Source organism: Solanum pennellii, chromosome 10 (genome assembly GCF_001406875.1).
Source record: "Solanum pennellii chromosome 10, SPENNV200".
NCBI lineage: Eukaryota > Viridiplantae > Streptophyta > Magnoliopsida > Solanales > Solanaceae > Solanum > Solanum pennellii.
This window is the reverse complement of record NC_028646.1, coordinates 65,660,895-65,675,483: the sequence shown is the minus strand read 5'-3', so window position 1 is coordinate 65,675,483 and position 14,589 is coordinate 65,660,895. Positions and strand designations below refer to the sequence as shown.

The 14,589-nt window shown below is 34.6% G+C and overlaps 1 protein-coding gene across 2 annotated transcripts; it reads right to left on the bottom strand.

The window, feature by feature from the left end:
• Positions 1 to 8,238: 8,238 nt before the first annotated feature.
• LOC107001821 (squalene synthase-like) lies at positions 8,239 to 14,589 on the bottom strand. 2 transcript variants are annotated; one of them, XM_027912261.1, is made up of 14 exons: positions 14,189 to 14,589; positions 13,470 to 13,512; positions 13,250 to 13,339; positions 12,879 to 12,954; positions 12,478 to 12,547; positions 12,116 to 12,259; positions 11,920 to 12,024; positions 11,652 to 11,798; positions 11,271 to 11,346; positions 10,984 to 11,072; positions 9,871 to 9,962; positions 9,760 to 9,805; positions 9,600 to 9,669; positions 8,239 to 8,506 (listed from the first exon to the last, which is right to left on the bottom strand). In XM_027912261.1, the coding sequence occupies exons 1-13, from the start codon at positions 14,381 to 14,383 to the stop codon at positions 9,607 to 9,609; spliced, it is 1,236 nt and encodes a 411-aa protein (XP_027768062.1). In that variant the 5' UTR covers positions 14,384 to 14,589; the 3' UTR covers positions 8,239 to 8,506; positions 9,600 to 9,606. The 2 variants fall into 2 exon arrangements, with proteins under 2 accessions (XP_027768062.1, XP_015055267.1); XM_015199781.2 differs by having other exon boundaries at positions 8,239 to 8,511; positions 14,189 to 14,588.

The following is a 14,589-nucleotide window of genomic DNA, read 5'->3' as shown; positions in this document are numbered from 1 at the left end:
TCCAAGATGCAATTTTTCTGAAACCCATTTCTACAGCTTCACTAAACCGTTCATCAGTTCAAATTTCACAACATCAGTTCACAAATCAAAGTCGGCTTCATCAGGGAGAGTATCAACGATAGTTAATGAGATTCCGCATCTGACGTTGTTGGAATTATCCGATTTGGGGGAGGTTCTAAGGAAGAGAGTGGGGTATTGCCTATAATGGCAATGATGATGCTTGAGATGGGAGTTGGGAAAAGACGGAAAAGAAGGCGTGAAGCTTCAAGGGGGATTTGATTTGATGAGATGAAGATGAACCGTAGGAAATATGGTGATGGTGATGGTGAATAAATTATATTAAAAAGGAAAATGAATATAGGTGGGCTAAATAATTAGTGGGTCGGGTTAGGTTAAAATTTGTCAATTTAAGTCAATCGGGTTATTTTAGTTGATTTTAGGTTTTCCATCAAATTGAGGGGTATACATGACAAGTTTGTAAATGGTAGGGATACAAATAACTTTATTTTAATGGCAAGGGCATAATCAGCTAATAAAACAAAGTCGGGATATATTTTTAACCCTTTTCCCTGTTTCTTTTTTATATATATGGTAAACTCCATTCTCCCACTATTCAATTCCAACAGTCAAGTGTCCCTTTTTACCTATTAGGTTATCTCTCCCTTGTCATATGGAGTTGCATGTCAAAAATCTCAAATATAGTCCTTTTCCCATTTAAAATGTCAAGAGTCATAAATGTAGTTCTATACATTTTATAATTTTCTGTGTTTTATATGTTGAAAATCAATTTTAAAAAATGATTGTCGTGTAGGAAATTGGGTCGATTCATTTCAAATTTTCAACCCTATCTTGAAAAGTATTGTGGCTCCTGAATCTAACAAGACTCATAACATACCAATGACTATATAAGGGGAACGAGCATAACACATGTTCTCATGCAGTCCGCCCCCACTGCTAGATGAGGTACCCTATATTGAGTCAGGACTTGCTAAAGTTTTAAGTTGAGTCTGCTTGTTGAACATCCTTGCCCTTGCCTACCGTCGATGGGCAATCCCTCAATCTATGACATGTATAACAAAATCCAAAGCACCCACCAGTACCGGCCATATATATTCCTGGATGATTTTACCACACTTCTGACAAGTAAGGAAAGTGGATCCACTAGAAACACTGTCCTAGAGCACAAGCAGAAGATGGGGTTGGACTTGAGAATTTTTGACGAACATACCTCTAAATTTTTTTTTGTTTTTCATAAACAAAAAAGAAAAATTGTTTTTGCAAAAAAAAAAAAATGACCCCCTCCCCCACGTTCCACCAACCTATCCCAAAAAAAATTTATTTTTCAAAAACAAAATAAAATTTATTTTTGCAAAAAAAATAAATTATCCCCTCCCCGGGCACCCCACCCCACCCCACCCCACCTTCGACCAACTTACCCCTAATTTTTTTCTACCAACCTATCCCTAAATTTATTTTGTTTACCAAACACAACTTTTTTTGTTTCATTTCACTTGTATGGGCTGGATATGGATTCTTATGATAACCATTTTGTCTATATTTGTATGAGCTTAACTAGGTTGAAGATCATATTAACTTATTAAAGAAAAAGAAAGAAAAAATGAGTGATCCATTAATTTAATATGGAAAAAATAATTTCATTTCAATTATAAGGGCTAAAATTGCCACCTAAATCAAAGAACATAAATCTTTGGGCATTAAGATTTTCCCTTTTTTGTACCCGAGCAGTACTTTTAAACATAACATCCAAATCATAAGTTAAGAGCCAAAAAATATTTCTCCATCCCCCCTCCCCTCTCTCCCTCATGATTTCATCAAACTCTTTTGGTATAAAACTCAAAGCATAGAAACTAACATATATTAAATAGAGAAGAAAATTCAACATAATAAATATCGAAAGAAGGAATTTGTCTTCATCTTTTTTACCTTCTAAAAGTTAAAAGCAAAAATACATAGGCCACAAAATTGGCCAGAAGGTAACCTTCAGGTAGAAAGAGGACATCCCAATTATTAAGGAATATATATTCAAGTTTTAAAGGATATTTGATTTCTCATAAGTTGCCGGCGGAGTCCTAAAAGCAACATCCGTCGATCCCTGCTCGGCATCGTTTATGGTTGAGACTAGGAAGGTATCTGATCGTCTTCGAAGAGGGGAAAGGTTCCATGTGAACGGCACTTGCACATGGGTTAGTCGATCCTAAGGGTCTCATAACTTGTATTCAATCTATTTGGGACAGAGCTTCATTCATTCAACAATTAGTCCACCTTTGTAAATATGTTTCTTCTTAATTAATCTTGCTTCAACAGGACCACCAATGCCTTTCTTGCTATTAAAATATCCCAATTTTACTTCAATCCATCCATCTCCTCTCATTTTTGGGATATCCCCACTTCCTTGCGATCTTACAAGGTGAACAATGTTGACCCGAATTCCCATATCAATTTTACTCTCATAATTAACAAACCTAATACTTGATTTAGCAGATTCAAGTCCATTGAACCTATTTGCCAACTTTAACACCAAATTAAAAACATTGTTCTATCTTTGGTGAACACATTTCTGTGTCCATTGTTCCACGAATATCCAATCGACGTATGGAGGCAAGATATGCCACTTCAGAGAATCTGCAAAACAATTGCAAGAAACACTTGTAATTTTCTTTTATATAATTTTTATGATATAAAGGGCTATAGATCTTTAGCAGGCGTACAAGATGCAAATATTAATTAGTGGGCTTTGGGTATCTACTAGTTGAACTTAAAAGAAAAAAAGAAAAAAAGACAAAGTAATACATAGTATTATTTATGAAATTTAATTTCGCACAATATAAAAATAATTATTGGTGATTGTAGTTAAGATGTTCCTAATAAAGACATCTCCTTTCAAGGGCCTGAACTACCTTTCCTAAAATGCAAACAAATATTTACCTTTTTTGTTGAATAAAATCTCTCAAGGGAAAGAATATCCGTATTTGTCGCTGTAAACAATTGGCCTCTAACAAGCTAATAACTAACTGAGTTAACAACTACAACTAACTGACTAAGCTAACAGTTAAGCTAATCAACAACATATAACAAAGGTAACTAACTATGTGCATAAATTCATTGTCAATACCCCCCCCCCCTTTTTAAGTGGGTTATGAAGCCTTCATAGCCAACTTGAACATGATTAAAGTTCGTTTTACAACAGTGAGAGCTTTGGTGAGTAGGACAGCCAGTTGATATGTGGTAAAAACATGATGAAGGGAAATAAGACCACCTTGGAGCTTATTTCGAACAAAATGAATCTAATCTTCTGTATGTTTGGTTTTCTAAGAAAGGACTAATCAGGGGCGGAGTCACCGTTATATCAGGGTTCAACCGACTAAGATTAAGGCAGGAGAGTAACTTGGTATATAGTTATGAAAGTCGAAAATGAAGCATGAGTAAAATATCTTTATATAAAGCTGGACATAATACATCTATGTTCGATTTGAGGAGAGTGTTACATAATATGTAGTGTCTTTGTATATAATATTACATAACATTTGTAGGAATTTCTCAGATTATTTTGGATTTCTTTTCCTTTGTATAACCCTGTTCGTATTTAAGGTTGATTCTTTGAGGGGTGATATACAAAATTTCCCCATAACCTTTATAACATAAATGCCGTAGTTGTGTCCGTTCACTAGAAACTTGTCAGAAAAAGAGTTTAAGTTCTACACATTAACTATGCATATATTATTTACACAAAATTTAAATTACTTAGAAAATTAATAAAGAATTCTAATTACCAATTATAAAGAACTGAAGAGTCTAATTTTTTTTAATGGAGCTCAGGTTCAATAAATGCTTCATTTGCCTGTGCAAACACACTCACTTAGACACGAGTAACATTCAATCAAAAATGTTATTGGGTATTTAAATTATAACTAGAAATAAGAGGGCATATGAAATTTAGTTAATGCAATATAATTGAGTGTGCTCTGACCATCACTATAAGAAAACTTTGAATTAAATGGGGATATTCCTCGGAATTAGTATGAAAGTTCGCAGGAAAACTATGAAAATTTAATTTTCTTGCGAATTTGCATACTGATCAACATGTAACTCACAGTTTTTTTGTAGTGCACAATGTGAAATGATTAATTTAAATGTTATTCGAACATTGGTCGGGTATGCATACTAGTTATGTCAATATTAACAACATAAAAGAAAAACTTACATCATCTGTTTCCAAAAACCATCAATTTCATCAAATATTCATAGTACAGATTTGTAAAATCTTATTAATATTTCTCTATCGAGAATTCAAAAGCATCCACAAAATAGTAAAAGTTTATAGTAGAAGTACAAAAGCAAAATATCATATCCCAAAGGCAATAACATAAAACAACTACTCTAACTATCTTAGTCTTCGGATAAACATTTGTGGCTTGAAAGTCGTCCCCCATGATAGTCTTGAGCGAATAAAATCTTGGAACGTATTTAGTTGATGTAATGACATCACCGTCAACAGTAACCACTCTGGACTTTTTCATTTCTGGGTTGTACCAAACTAGTTTTGAGCGACTTCGAAACAAGATTTCTCCATCTTTCCATATAAATATCGGTTCAAAACTATAGTTAACCATACTTTTTTTTCGTTTTCATATTGAAAAAGTAATAAGACTGAGAGGTGTTAAGCTTTTTATCATCCTGGCGTCGAGCTATTTTTCCGCAGGACCTCCCCTACAGTATCGTCACCGCAGTAGAGTTTAACCACCAAGTTCGGGATGGATTGGTGTGGTTCCTCTACGCCTAGGACACCAGAATATCGAACCATGTGGAATAGATTCCACCAAAAAAATGCTATTTTAGTCCAAGATTCTGCAATGTCATACTCTTTCGTCAAACATATATTAAGAATAACATTCCATCTGTGGATATTATCAGTCAAACACAAATAGTTTCTGTCAAGCCCCGAGCTACCTCCGAGACGCAGACGAGGGACCTAGGACCACGAGTGATCCCAAGCTAACCATGTTGGCATGATCATGAGCATACTAAAGATAATAAACTGATGCAGAAGCTAAATTATAATTTAGAATGAAAATATGGGAAATACCCATATGATAAAACTGAGATCTATGAAAATTGATGAGTTTAATACAAAGAAGTTATTAACTCAATATTAAGTTGAAACTAACTATGTTGTAAAATAGCCTCTAACTGGATAGAAATCCTGGGACAGGCCCCAACTAAGTCTAGCAAAATCTGAAACAAAAGGACTAAAATACTAGAAATAACTCATGAATATTGTCCTCGGAGAATGAGGACTCACCACTAATTCTGCTGCACTGAAGATCGAAAATCGATATAAGCGTGATCTGGATGCTGAGAACATGAACCTACATCATGAACAGATATAGAGCACGTATGCATCAGTACTTGAAAGGTACTGAGCATGTAGGATAGAGTAGCTGAAATAATACATAACTGAAGAAGCACAAAAGCAAGTATATGATCTGAACATGATATAGATTTTGAATGTTGAGATAGCTGAATGCAATGACCAATTTATAACATGCTAAAACTGAATACTGGATATACTGATAAATGGTCAATGCAGTAGAATCTAACTGATCTATGGAAGCTACTAATAACCGATAATATAACCACATGAGCTAAACTGATGTATACGCCCTATTGAAAGGATTCAATATACCGTGTCAGAGGTATAAAGGCATGATGGTGTGATCACTAGACTAATTCCCACATAGGAGACTTACAAACTACTTGACTAATAGTTCTGGGACTAATAGGGTACGCTGCATCCTAGTCCAACTCAGTATTATGTTACTCCTAATGAATTAAGTGATTAATTTATTATGACTGAATTTCTGTAAATACTGGATAGCTCAAGACTGAACATGCAAACTGAGAATGCAAAAATTAATCTGATAATGATGTATTAATAATTGAGGCATGTATATTTGAAGTAACTAAAATATCAGACCTAGCATGTGTAATTAAAAGAACTAAAGAAATACATAGCTAGGGTTCTGAAATTTATGCGATAAATTGAATAATAACTTTACAATCTGATTTGGAACATATATCTAACTAATTCATGATGATCTTTTGTAATTCTACAAGACCTAGATATATTCATGATAAGAGAATCAAGAACTGACTGAAAACTAGGGACCTAATGGGTGAAAGGAACCCAGTAGTAAAATCTCACAAACCTGATGATGAAATCCACGGAGAAATATTTAGATTTCGAGGCTGAAACTGCTGGAACCTTGTTACATTCTTGAGCTGGAGTTCTTGACCTTTTCTCCTTTCTTGCTTCTAATTTTCTAAGTTTTGATTTATGATTTTGACTTCGATAAGTTCTTATTATGTTTCTAGGCTTAAACTGACTAAAATCTGATGATTTAGGGCTTAAACGACGTATCTTAGTGGTTGAACGAACAAGGAAAAGACCAAAGGACCCCTGGAATTTTTGTTGTAGGACCATACAACGACCTGGACTGACAGGCCGTCATTCAATCGACGGTCCGTCGTTTGGGTTCGTAGTCTGGGTCTGCTCGACATGTCTTTACTAATACGGACATAACTTTTTACTCGAAGGTTGGATTTTAGCAAACTCGGTGGCTATGGAAAGACAATTCAATTATATATCATTTAATAGGTCATAGGACACCTAATTCATTTTGTGATAAGATTTATGACCATTTGAAGTTGACCGAACAACATTTTCCCTCTAACTGACTGTTCACTTTCACCTACGTCATACCTACGAACCGCAGATCGGACTAGGGTCCATGTTGGTCATCCGTAGTTCATGTCAGAGGTTGGGTAACTTGAGTCTCAATCCACGGACACAGACCATAGATCGTAGTCTGATTTACGGACCGTATGTGTATCCATGGATTGACACTTAGTCTAATTTTTCTGGGCTAAGTTTTGGTAGAGTTTCAGTGACAAAGGACGGATGCGCAGTACTGGACGTAGGTCAGACTACGGTCCATGGATAGTGACCGTCGATTGCACCTGCAGATTTCTAATAAGCTGACTTTTTGTCTGTTTTGGATACGGGGTGTTACAGTTCCCCAACTCTGCTAGCCTCAAGTTTGAGGATGGAGTTTCCAGACCAGGTGGAGCAGGCAGGGACTTGATATTTTATGTCTCAACATCAAAGGAGTAAATGCTGTCAGTTTTTTCCTATCCATCCAATGAAAAGCACATTGACATTAGCCTTGCCAAAATCATACCATACAGGACAATAATTTCCCCCACATTTTTCCATTTTTCGTAAGCTCCAAGAGTATAAACCTCCAATTCTGATGCTCTAGTATCATCTTGAACCTTTCTATCAACTAATCTCAATACTTTATACCCTCCAGAGACTTCGCTAAAACCTATAAGCAACTTGACTAACACTTATCTCCCATTTGGGCATTTCTAGTTTGAAGTATACTCACCCAAATGAGGATTTTTAATGTAAAGCGAATGATTCTCAATGTGCGTCAAACCACCCACCAAACAGATAAATCCATTACAAGAACCAACTAAAATCACACTCCTTGAATGGAAGTGAAACTTAGGGGTCACCTGAACAGTTCTGTTACATCAATGAACATAATAATCATACTCTGCTTTGAGTTCTAGAAGCAAAGGTTTGCACCGACCATCCAAAAACAAAATGTTGGGGTAATTAAGGGATCTTATATTGTGCATGTTAAAAAACAAATGGTCGGGAGTTAAAAGGCTATACCAGAGTTTACAAACAGCTCTACATCGAAAAATGGGCTTGATTGGCAATCTTGAAAGAATTTCAATCATGATCACCCATGGAAGATCCATAATTCTCGTGACAAGATGAGAGATTCTACTTCCTTTGCAAAATGAACTTTTAACGTCCATGACTGTCATTTCCTTTGAACAAAATGGTTTGTTAGTTTTGAGGGTTATGGTCGGTTGAACCTCATATATAGTGGACTCTAAGATTTTAGAAATTTTATTTCAAGCCAAAATGACTATAGATATTGACTAGTTAAAGTTGGATGACTTCTTCAAAAATATTTAAGGAAATAAAAATTAAATTCTACTTTCCCTTATCATTGATGGGATTAAATTTCTTAAGGACGCACAGTGGATTATGTGCACTCGGATAGTTCTCTTTATTTTTCTTTTCATCTTTTATTATATATTGTTTGCTAATCTGAATACAGGAGATAACATCTAGCAATGTCCATAACCACCTAGTCTTTACAATAAATGAATAACAACTTGCTTCCACCACTAGCAAAAGACTGAAGATTCGGATGACAATGTAGTACAATTTACAACTAACTTTGTATTATTAATTTCTGCATTATCAATTCTTGTATTACAATCTAAGTATAACATCTTTCTAAACCAAATGACTCCTAAGTTACAGAGGACAAAATCTGCAGCTAACACACACTCGTCCAAGAGCTTACACCATCTCTTTTTTTACCGGACTTTCGTCGAAAATCTGTCCTGCAAAATGAAAATGAACAAAATATATAGCAAACACCTATTTCCTCAACGTGATCGACTACCCCAGTTATTGTTGGGTTCGAAAGTGATTAGTGTGTCATACAGAAGCTTACAATTGTAAATCATATGTCAATAAATTAGGCGACACATAGAACTATATTAAAGATATGTTATGACCAATAAGCCTGCATAATTAAAAACTAATTAAAAGCATCGAAACTATAGAGAGAAAATCTATCCATAAATAAAAGTGTCTAAATGACTATTTTGTGGATTCTATTGTGTTATGGTATGAGAATAGGGATTTTTAAATTTATAGATCTCCAAACTTTTTCACTAAAGAAAGACTAAATCAAATATTAAAGAAAATTATATTTTTCTTTCTAGAAAAGTTAAAGCATTTATGATAATACTTTGATTTTCCTTCAAAAGAAAAACAAATTTTATATGAGGTAAGAAAATCAAGGTAAAACTCTAACCATACTACCAAAAGGCAAAATAACAAACTAAAACAATCATTGTGCTCCATGGTATGCTAGTTGTTAATCTAAAGAATTTGTAATTGTTTATAAAAACATGTGGTTTCATTGAACACTCAGTAACTATGACCTTAGGCATATATAGTTTATATGAAAGTCCTCTATGATCTACTTAGAAGTTGTGATCTATAGCTGTAGTAGAACTTCTTTAACTATATCTATGTGTGAATTGTTTCTAGCTTGGGTGGAATATTGAGGTTTTGATCAAGTTTACCAATACAATCCGATATATCATGTAAATAGCATGTGAAAAAAAAAGAGAGAAAGGAATTAACCTCCTGGTCATAAGAGAAGCTCGTAGCATGAATCACCTCTAAGGTACAAAAGACTAGGAACGTACTTCATAACATGATCTAGACGCTTATTATATAATAGAAGATTAGATAGTATGGTCTTTCAAAACATAGGTGCATACGAAAGGAATACTTCAATCCCAAACAAGTTGGTTAAAGTCACGGGACATAATAAAAGAAACTCTGTATCATGTTAGGATGGAATGCATCTAACTATTAGGCATTTTGGCAAGGATGTTGTTATGATAATACTTACATATGGTCTAAATCCGGTTTCCAGATTGGTATCCTAGAAGGATAGCCACTAAGACAACAAGGACAACAACCTGCAATATATTTCAGAGGATAAGAAAATATTCACTGTATTTAGGGAAATCGTATCTAAAGCATGAAGAAAACAACAGCTAAAGACTCACGAAAGTTGAATTGTAATTAGGTCCACTCTTGATTACGAAAGATTTCCTGGTGATCATTGGCAGGTGCATTAGCTGATATTCATAAAAACTTCGGAAAAATATGTAACATACCTTTTGTTCAAGGTTCCCGAGTTTTTGCAAGTTCTCAAGATCACTTCAAGCCTCTTTAAAGTTTTTGCCACATGTGGATCTTTAAACTCTACCTAAAACGTTCAACCGATCTAGTTGATTAACTAGCAGAAGTTTTCACTTTTCACTACGAAATGGAACTTTGACAAATATTTGGAAGAAATTGAAGAAGATGGTGCATATATAGCTTATTGACCATCGATATGATTTTAAATACTAAACGAACATAACATCGATATCAGCCCATATAATTTGTGATAAGATTGTTTAAAAGGTTTCTCATTTAAGTAGCTTATTCATATAATTATGAAATGAACAATGTTGCGTGGATGTAAACTTCTCTGATGGACCATAAACTAGATGTTAACCACTTTGATGAAAATAACAGAGAGACTGGCCTTATTTTGGGTTTTCTTCAACTACCAGATACCTAATAAATTTGCACAAGCTGTAGTATTTTGTCATTTGTGCTTGTTTCAGTATTTTTATGACATCTTCAAATATGACTGCATCCTTCGTGGAAATTGTTTTTGTATTGGATTTGCACCTATATGATCTGATTAACATGATTAGACAGGACATGACACAGTTACAGCTTACCGAGGACATGGCTTTAGGTAAGAGGTTATGGAGGACACAAATTAGGGAAGAAGGTTAGTGGATAGTAGAGTGTTGTCTTGCATTAGCCTTTCATACTTATAGTCATAGTATTTCTCATGTACTTTCTTGTTCGTCGATTTTTTCTTCTATCTACTGTCTCTTGAACTTTGATATCGCAGTATTTTTGTTGTAGTTACTATTCCTTTTTCTTTCGGAATATTTTGTCATGTTTCTTCACTTGTGTTATTTCCGTATTGATATTCTTTTCTTTGACCTGAGGGTCTAACAGAAACATACTACTATGTGCGATATTACACCGGTATATCCATAACGACACAACCGAACATGAAAAACATACTATGTGCGAGTACTTACACAGAAATATGAACAAATAGACAAGCACACAACACATGGGAGAATTATGTAGAAAAATAACAATGTAACCCTCAAAATGAGCAAGTGACTAGTGACTACAAGAATAAGAAAGTATCATACCTTGGATTTCAGAATACACGAGAAGTCGAAGAAAGCACCGTAGACATCTGCCATGTTCCTGGTCCGATCAATAACCTGGGCGGTGAGACCTAAAAAGAAGAACCTAAGCATCTTAATAACTGCCAGTATGATGGTAAGGAGAAGATGGCAACAAAGTTAAATGAGAGTGAGGCTACAAAAGTTGAAGGAAAGCATTAACAAATTTGCAGACTTTCAGGGATCAGATCAATCATAAAACAGAAATGGTAAACAAATAGCGTATGAAGTAGCATGACATGTGTTCTAACCACGTCTCATTTTTACAACTCCTCTGAAGACTTCAATGTTGTTATAGCACTTTGCCAGGGTCCCAATTGCCATGACCTGATAACGTAAGAAAATACTTAGGCAATGCACACTTTCAGAAAAATGGTAAAAACAATTTCTTTTGGTACATATATAAACCATTGAATCCCCTCAACATAGGGAAGCTTTTAGGTATAGCATTTTTTTTTCAGTTTTTTAATCCTCTTGTTAGAATTCCTGCCTCAGCCACCGGCTTCAGCAAATTTCTTAGATTTCCTGTTAGTATTTTTTAACAGATTACCAAACACAGGTGCACATTACAATCTGAGACACAAGTTTTGTGACAGATGTCAAGAACAAGAGCTAAAAGAAAATGAAAAGACCTGTGGAATAGCACAGAATCGAAAGATAGCAGGATCCCGCAGTGTAGACAAGAAAGTCAAACAATCTTCTATATGTGACAAAGCATTAGTGACCATTTCATTCAGGCATTGCACTGCCTTGACAGAGTTCTCTTCATACTTCAAGTCCTGAGGCACAGTCAAAAAATAATGAATCCGATATTCGAAAAAAACATCAGTGTCTACTATGATGTATTCCAGGTAATTCAGTATCATGAAATTGACTAATATGTGAGTTGAATAAAATTACCTCGAGCTTGTCAACATATTTACTCCAAATCTGACGAGGCCAAAACATACGACATTTGGGTACTTCATTTATGTCTTCTAGATAATCTCTAATGATATTTGTTTTCTGCAGTATATTGCAAACATTGTAGTTACTGCAAAAAACACTCAAAGATGATTACTTTACGGGTGGCTGCCATACATGTTACGATCAACACCTGAAGAAATAATCCCATGGAGTTGCAGAGAGAATCTGAAGCTACATCTTCTTTTCCAGAGGCATGGAAAAGTTTTGATAAGCCTAATCCAACTAGCCCAGCTACATGGTGACAATATTCATCATAATCATCAATTGATTCAACCTGCCGAAGATAGAATACTAGTGAGTAACTCGTATAAATACATTTTAGTGAAACTAAAACCACCTTCATATTTTTGGTTAACGGTGGCCGAGAAAGGAAATGACATGAAACAGGAAAGCTTGAGAGATCAAGGCAATTCATATTAACACAAAATGGAAACAAGTATAAAGGTTATAACTTTGATCCTTTCTCATTTATATATAGTACTTATTGCATACCTCCTTGTATATAAACTTTGCCATTCCTGCACCCATCCTCATGGTAATGTCCTCGATTGCTTCCTTGTATCTGCAACATTATAAGAACATAACACTCATTCATAAACTACGATCACGACATTCAGCACATACCACCAGTTTGTAGAATGAGAAAACTACACTATTTCAGATTCAACTACAGACATATCACGTCGATATAACATCATACATAAATGCTCTCGATTCTCCTTTTCAAAACTAGTTTGAACAGTCGAGGAACAAAAACTACATATTTATAGCTTGTTTCTCATGTATTGAGCAAAATATCAACTTGGCAAATGAAGTACTCATTAAGCATTGCTGGTTAATAATCATATCGAACAGCAAAAGTCAAAAGCAGCCGTTGCTAGGTACAAACTCACTGTTTCCCTAACTCCAGAAAAGCAGTTGAAACATGATGGAATTGATCCATAAGAACCTTGTAGTCCTTTGTACCGCCTAATATATGAAAATTGGGATTAGCAAACCAGTTTATAATACTACGAAATTATATTCGAAAAAGAATTCATGAGTACAGTGTAAGGTGCTGAAGGAAAAAATGAAACAAAAGGAAAGAGAAGCCACTATTTAGATAAAGAAGCTGCAGTAAACTACAGAAATCTATATAATATCTTGCTTCTCCATTTTTTCCTTTTTAATTTACTTTTTTGGGCGAGAGTTCGGGGCGATGAGAGGACAAACAATATTAACAATGTCTTAATGGAAGACGACCGCTTAAAGTCAGAAGACTCACATGAAAAATGCCATTCACGATCATAAACATGTCGATGGAAGGACATTAAAATAGGAACTTTCACCTCTGTCGCTACACTGGTATCATCCTCTGTCCAGATTATGAACATCAAAATGTGAATAAGTAACAAGACTCCAAGAAAAAGAATGCACTTAAATATCAGTCAAGTTGTGTTAACCAACTTGTTTATCTGCATTCAAAGCTCAGTAATTGAACATACCGACAGTGTCAAGCGCTCGCAGAACCAAATAGAAAATGCATATCTGCAAAGATAGACAGAAATTATAAGAAATCACCTTCACAATAATAGTAGTAACATCATAGGAAAACATATTTTTCTAGACCTATCAATGAAACAATTCAAATTTGGAGCTTCATTCTGATAAACTAAGAAGAAGCAAGAAAATATATAGTTCCTCAACATTTTTCGTAATTGTTCGAAAATCCAAATCTGTAAACTGAAGAAAATATGATTTCTCTGTGTCAAGATTAAACATACATGATGATTGACTAACATTCCATCTGGATGAGAAAAGTTGCAACTTATACTACCAAAATTTTAATTGTAAAAAATGGAATTAGTTGTAGATGATCCGAAATCCAAATACATTAGCATTACTTTCTAAATAGTCATAATATCATCAATCCTCTAAACATTATTAGAATGTGCATAAAATTTCAACGCGCTCCACAAGATACGAAATTGAACAAAAATGCTCTTAAACCATGCGAACTTGAACAAGGAATGTTCAATCAAATAACAGTAGGCGCATTTTTGAGCCAAATTATTAACAATAAATACATTTTTGAACCAAACTATTAACAAAGGGCAATTTGGCATAGTTTAAAAGGAATTTTGAGTCTTATTTTTTCCATGTTATTATATTGGCCATGTATATAGGAAGTGGATGATTGAATTTAAGGGGAAAATAATCTTACAGCATCACGAAGCTCGACAGGAAGCTGTTGAATGACGAGAGAAAAGCTACGAGAGACCTTGTGAAGCATGATGTAACAAAAGGCCCAATGTGGCTGTGAAGGGATCTGTTTTTCGGCATATTGTGCCGCTACCTTCAGCTTCAATAATGGATAAATATCTTCAGGATGCTTCAGAATTGCACGTAAGATCCCCATTATTATTATTATTATTATTTGATCAATAAAAGATTCACATTCTAATCACATCTACATATATATACATTCATTAGTTTGAGGAATGTTTGTGTGATGAGGATTGTGGATCATATACATATTTGTTCGTTTGTCAGTTGAGCTTTTCCCTCCCTCCCATTTTATGTAAACGTGTTACTACTATATGAAGGGAAGCTAAAATGTTCTTT

Bases quoted from the DNA above. Each gene is read 5' to 3' on its own strand.
- LOC107001821 (XM_027912261.1), bottom strand. From the start codon at position 14,383: ATGGGGATCTTACGTGCAATTCTGAAGCATCCTGAAGATATTTATCCA. The intron at 12,548-12,878 runs GTGAGTTTGTAC...ATAATGTTGCAG, and splicing joins TTTCTGGAGTTAGGGAAACA to ATACAAGGAAGCAATCGAGG. The intron at 12,260-12,477 runs GTATGCAATAAG...TATCTTCGGCAG, and splicing joins CAAAGTTTATATACAAGGAG to GTTGAATCAATTGATGATTA.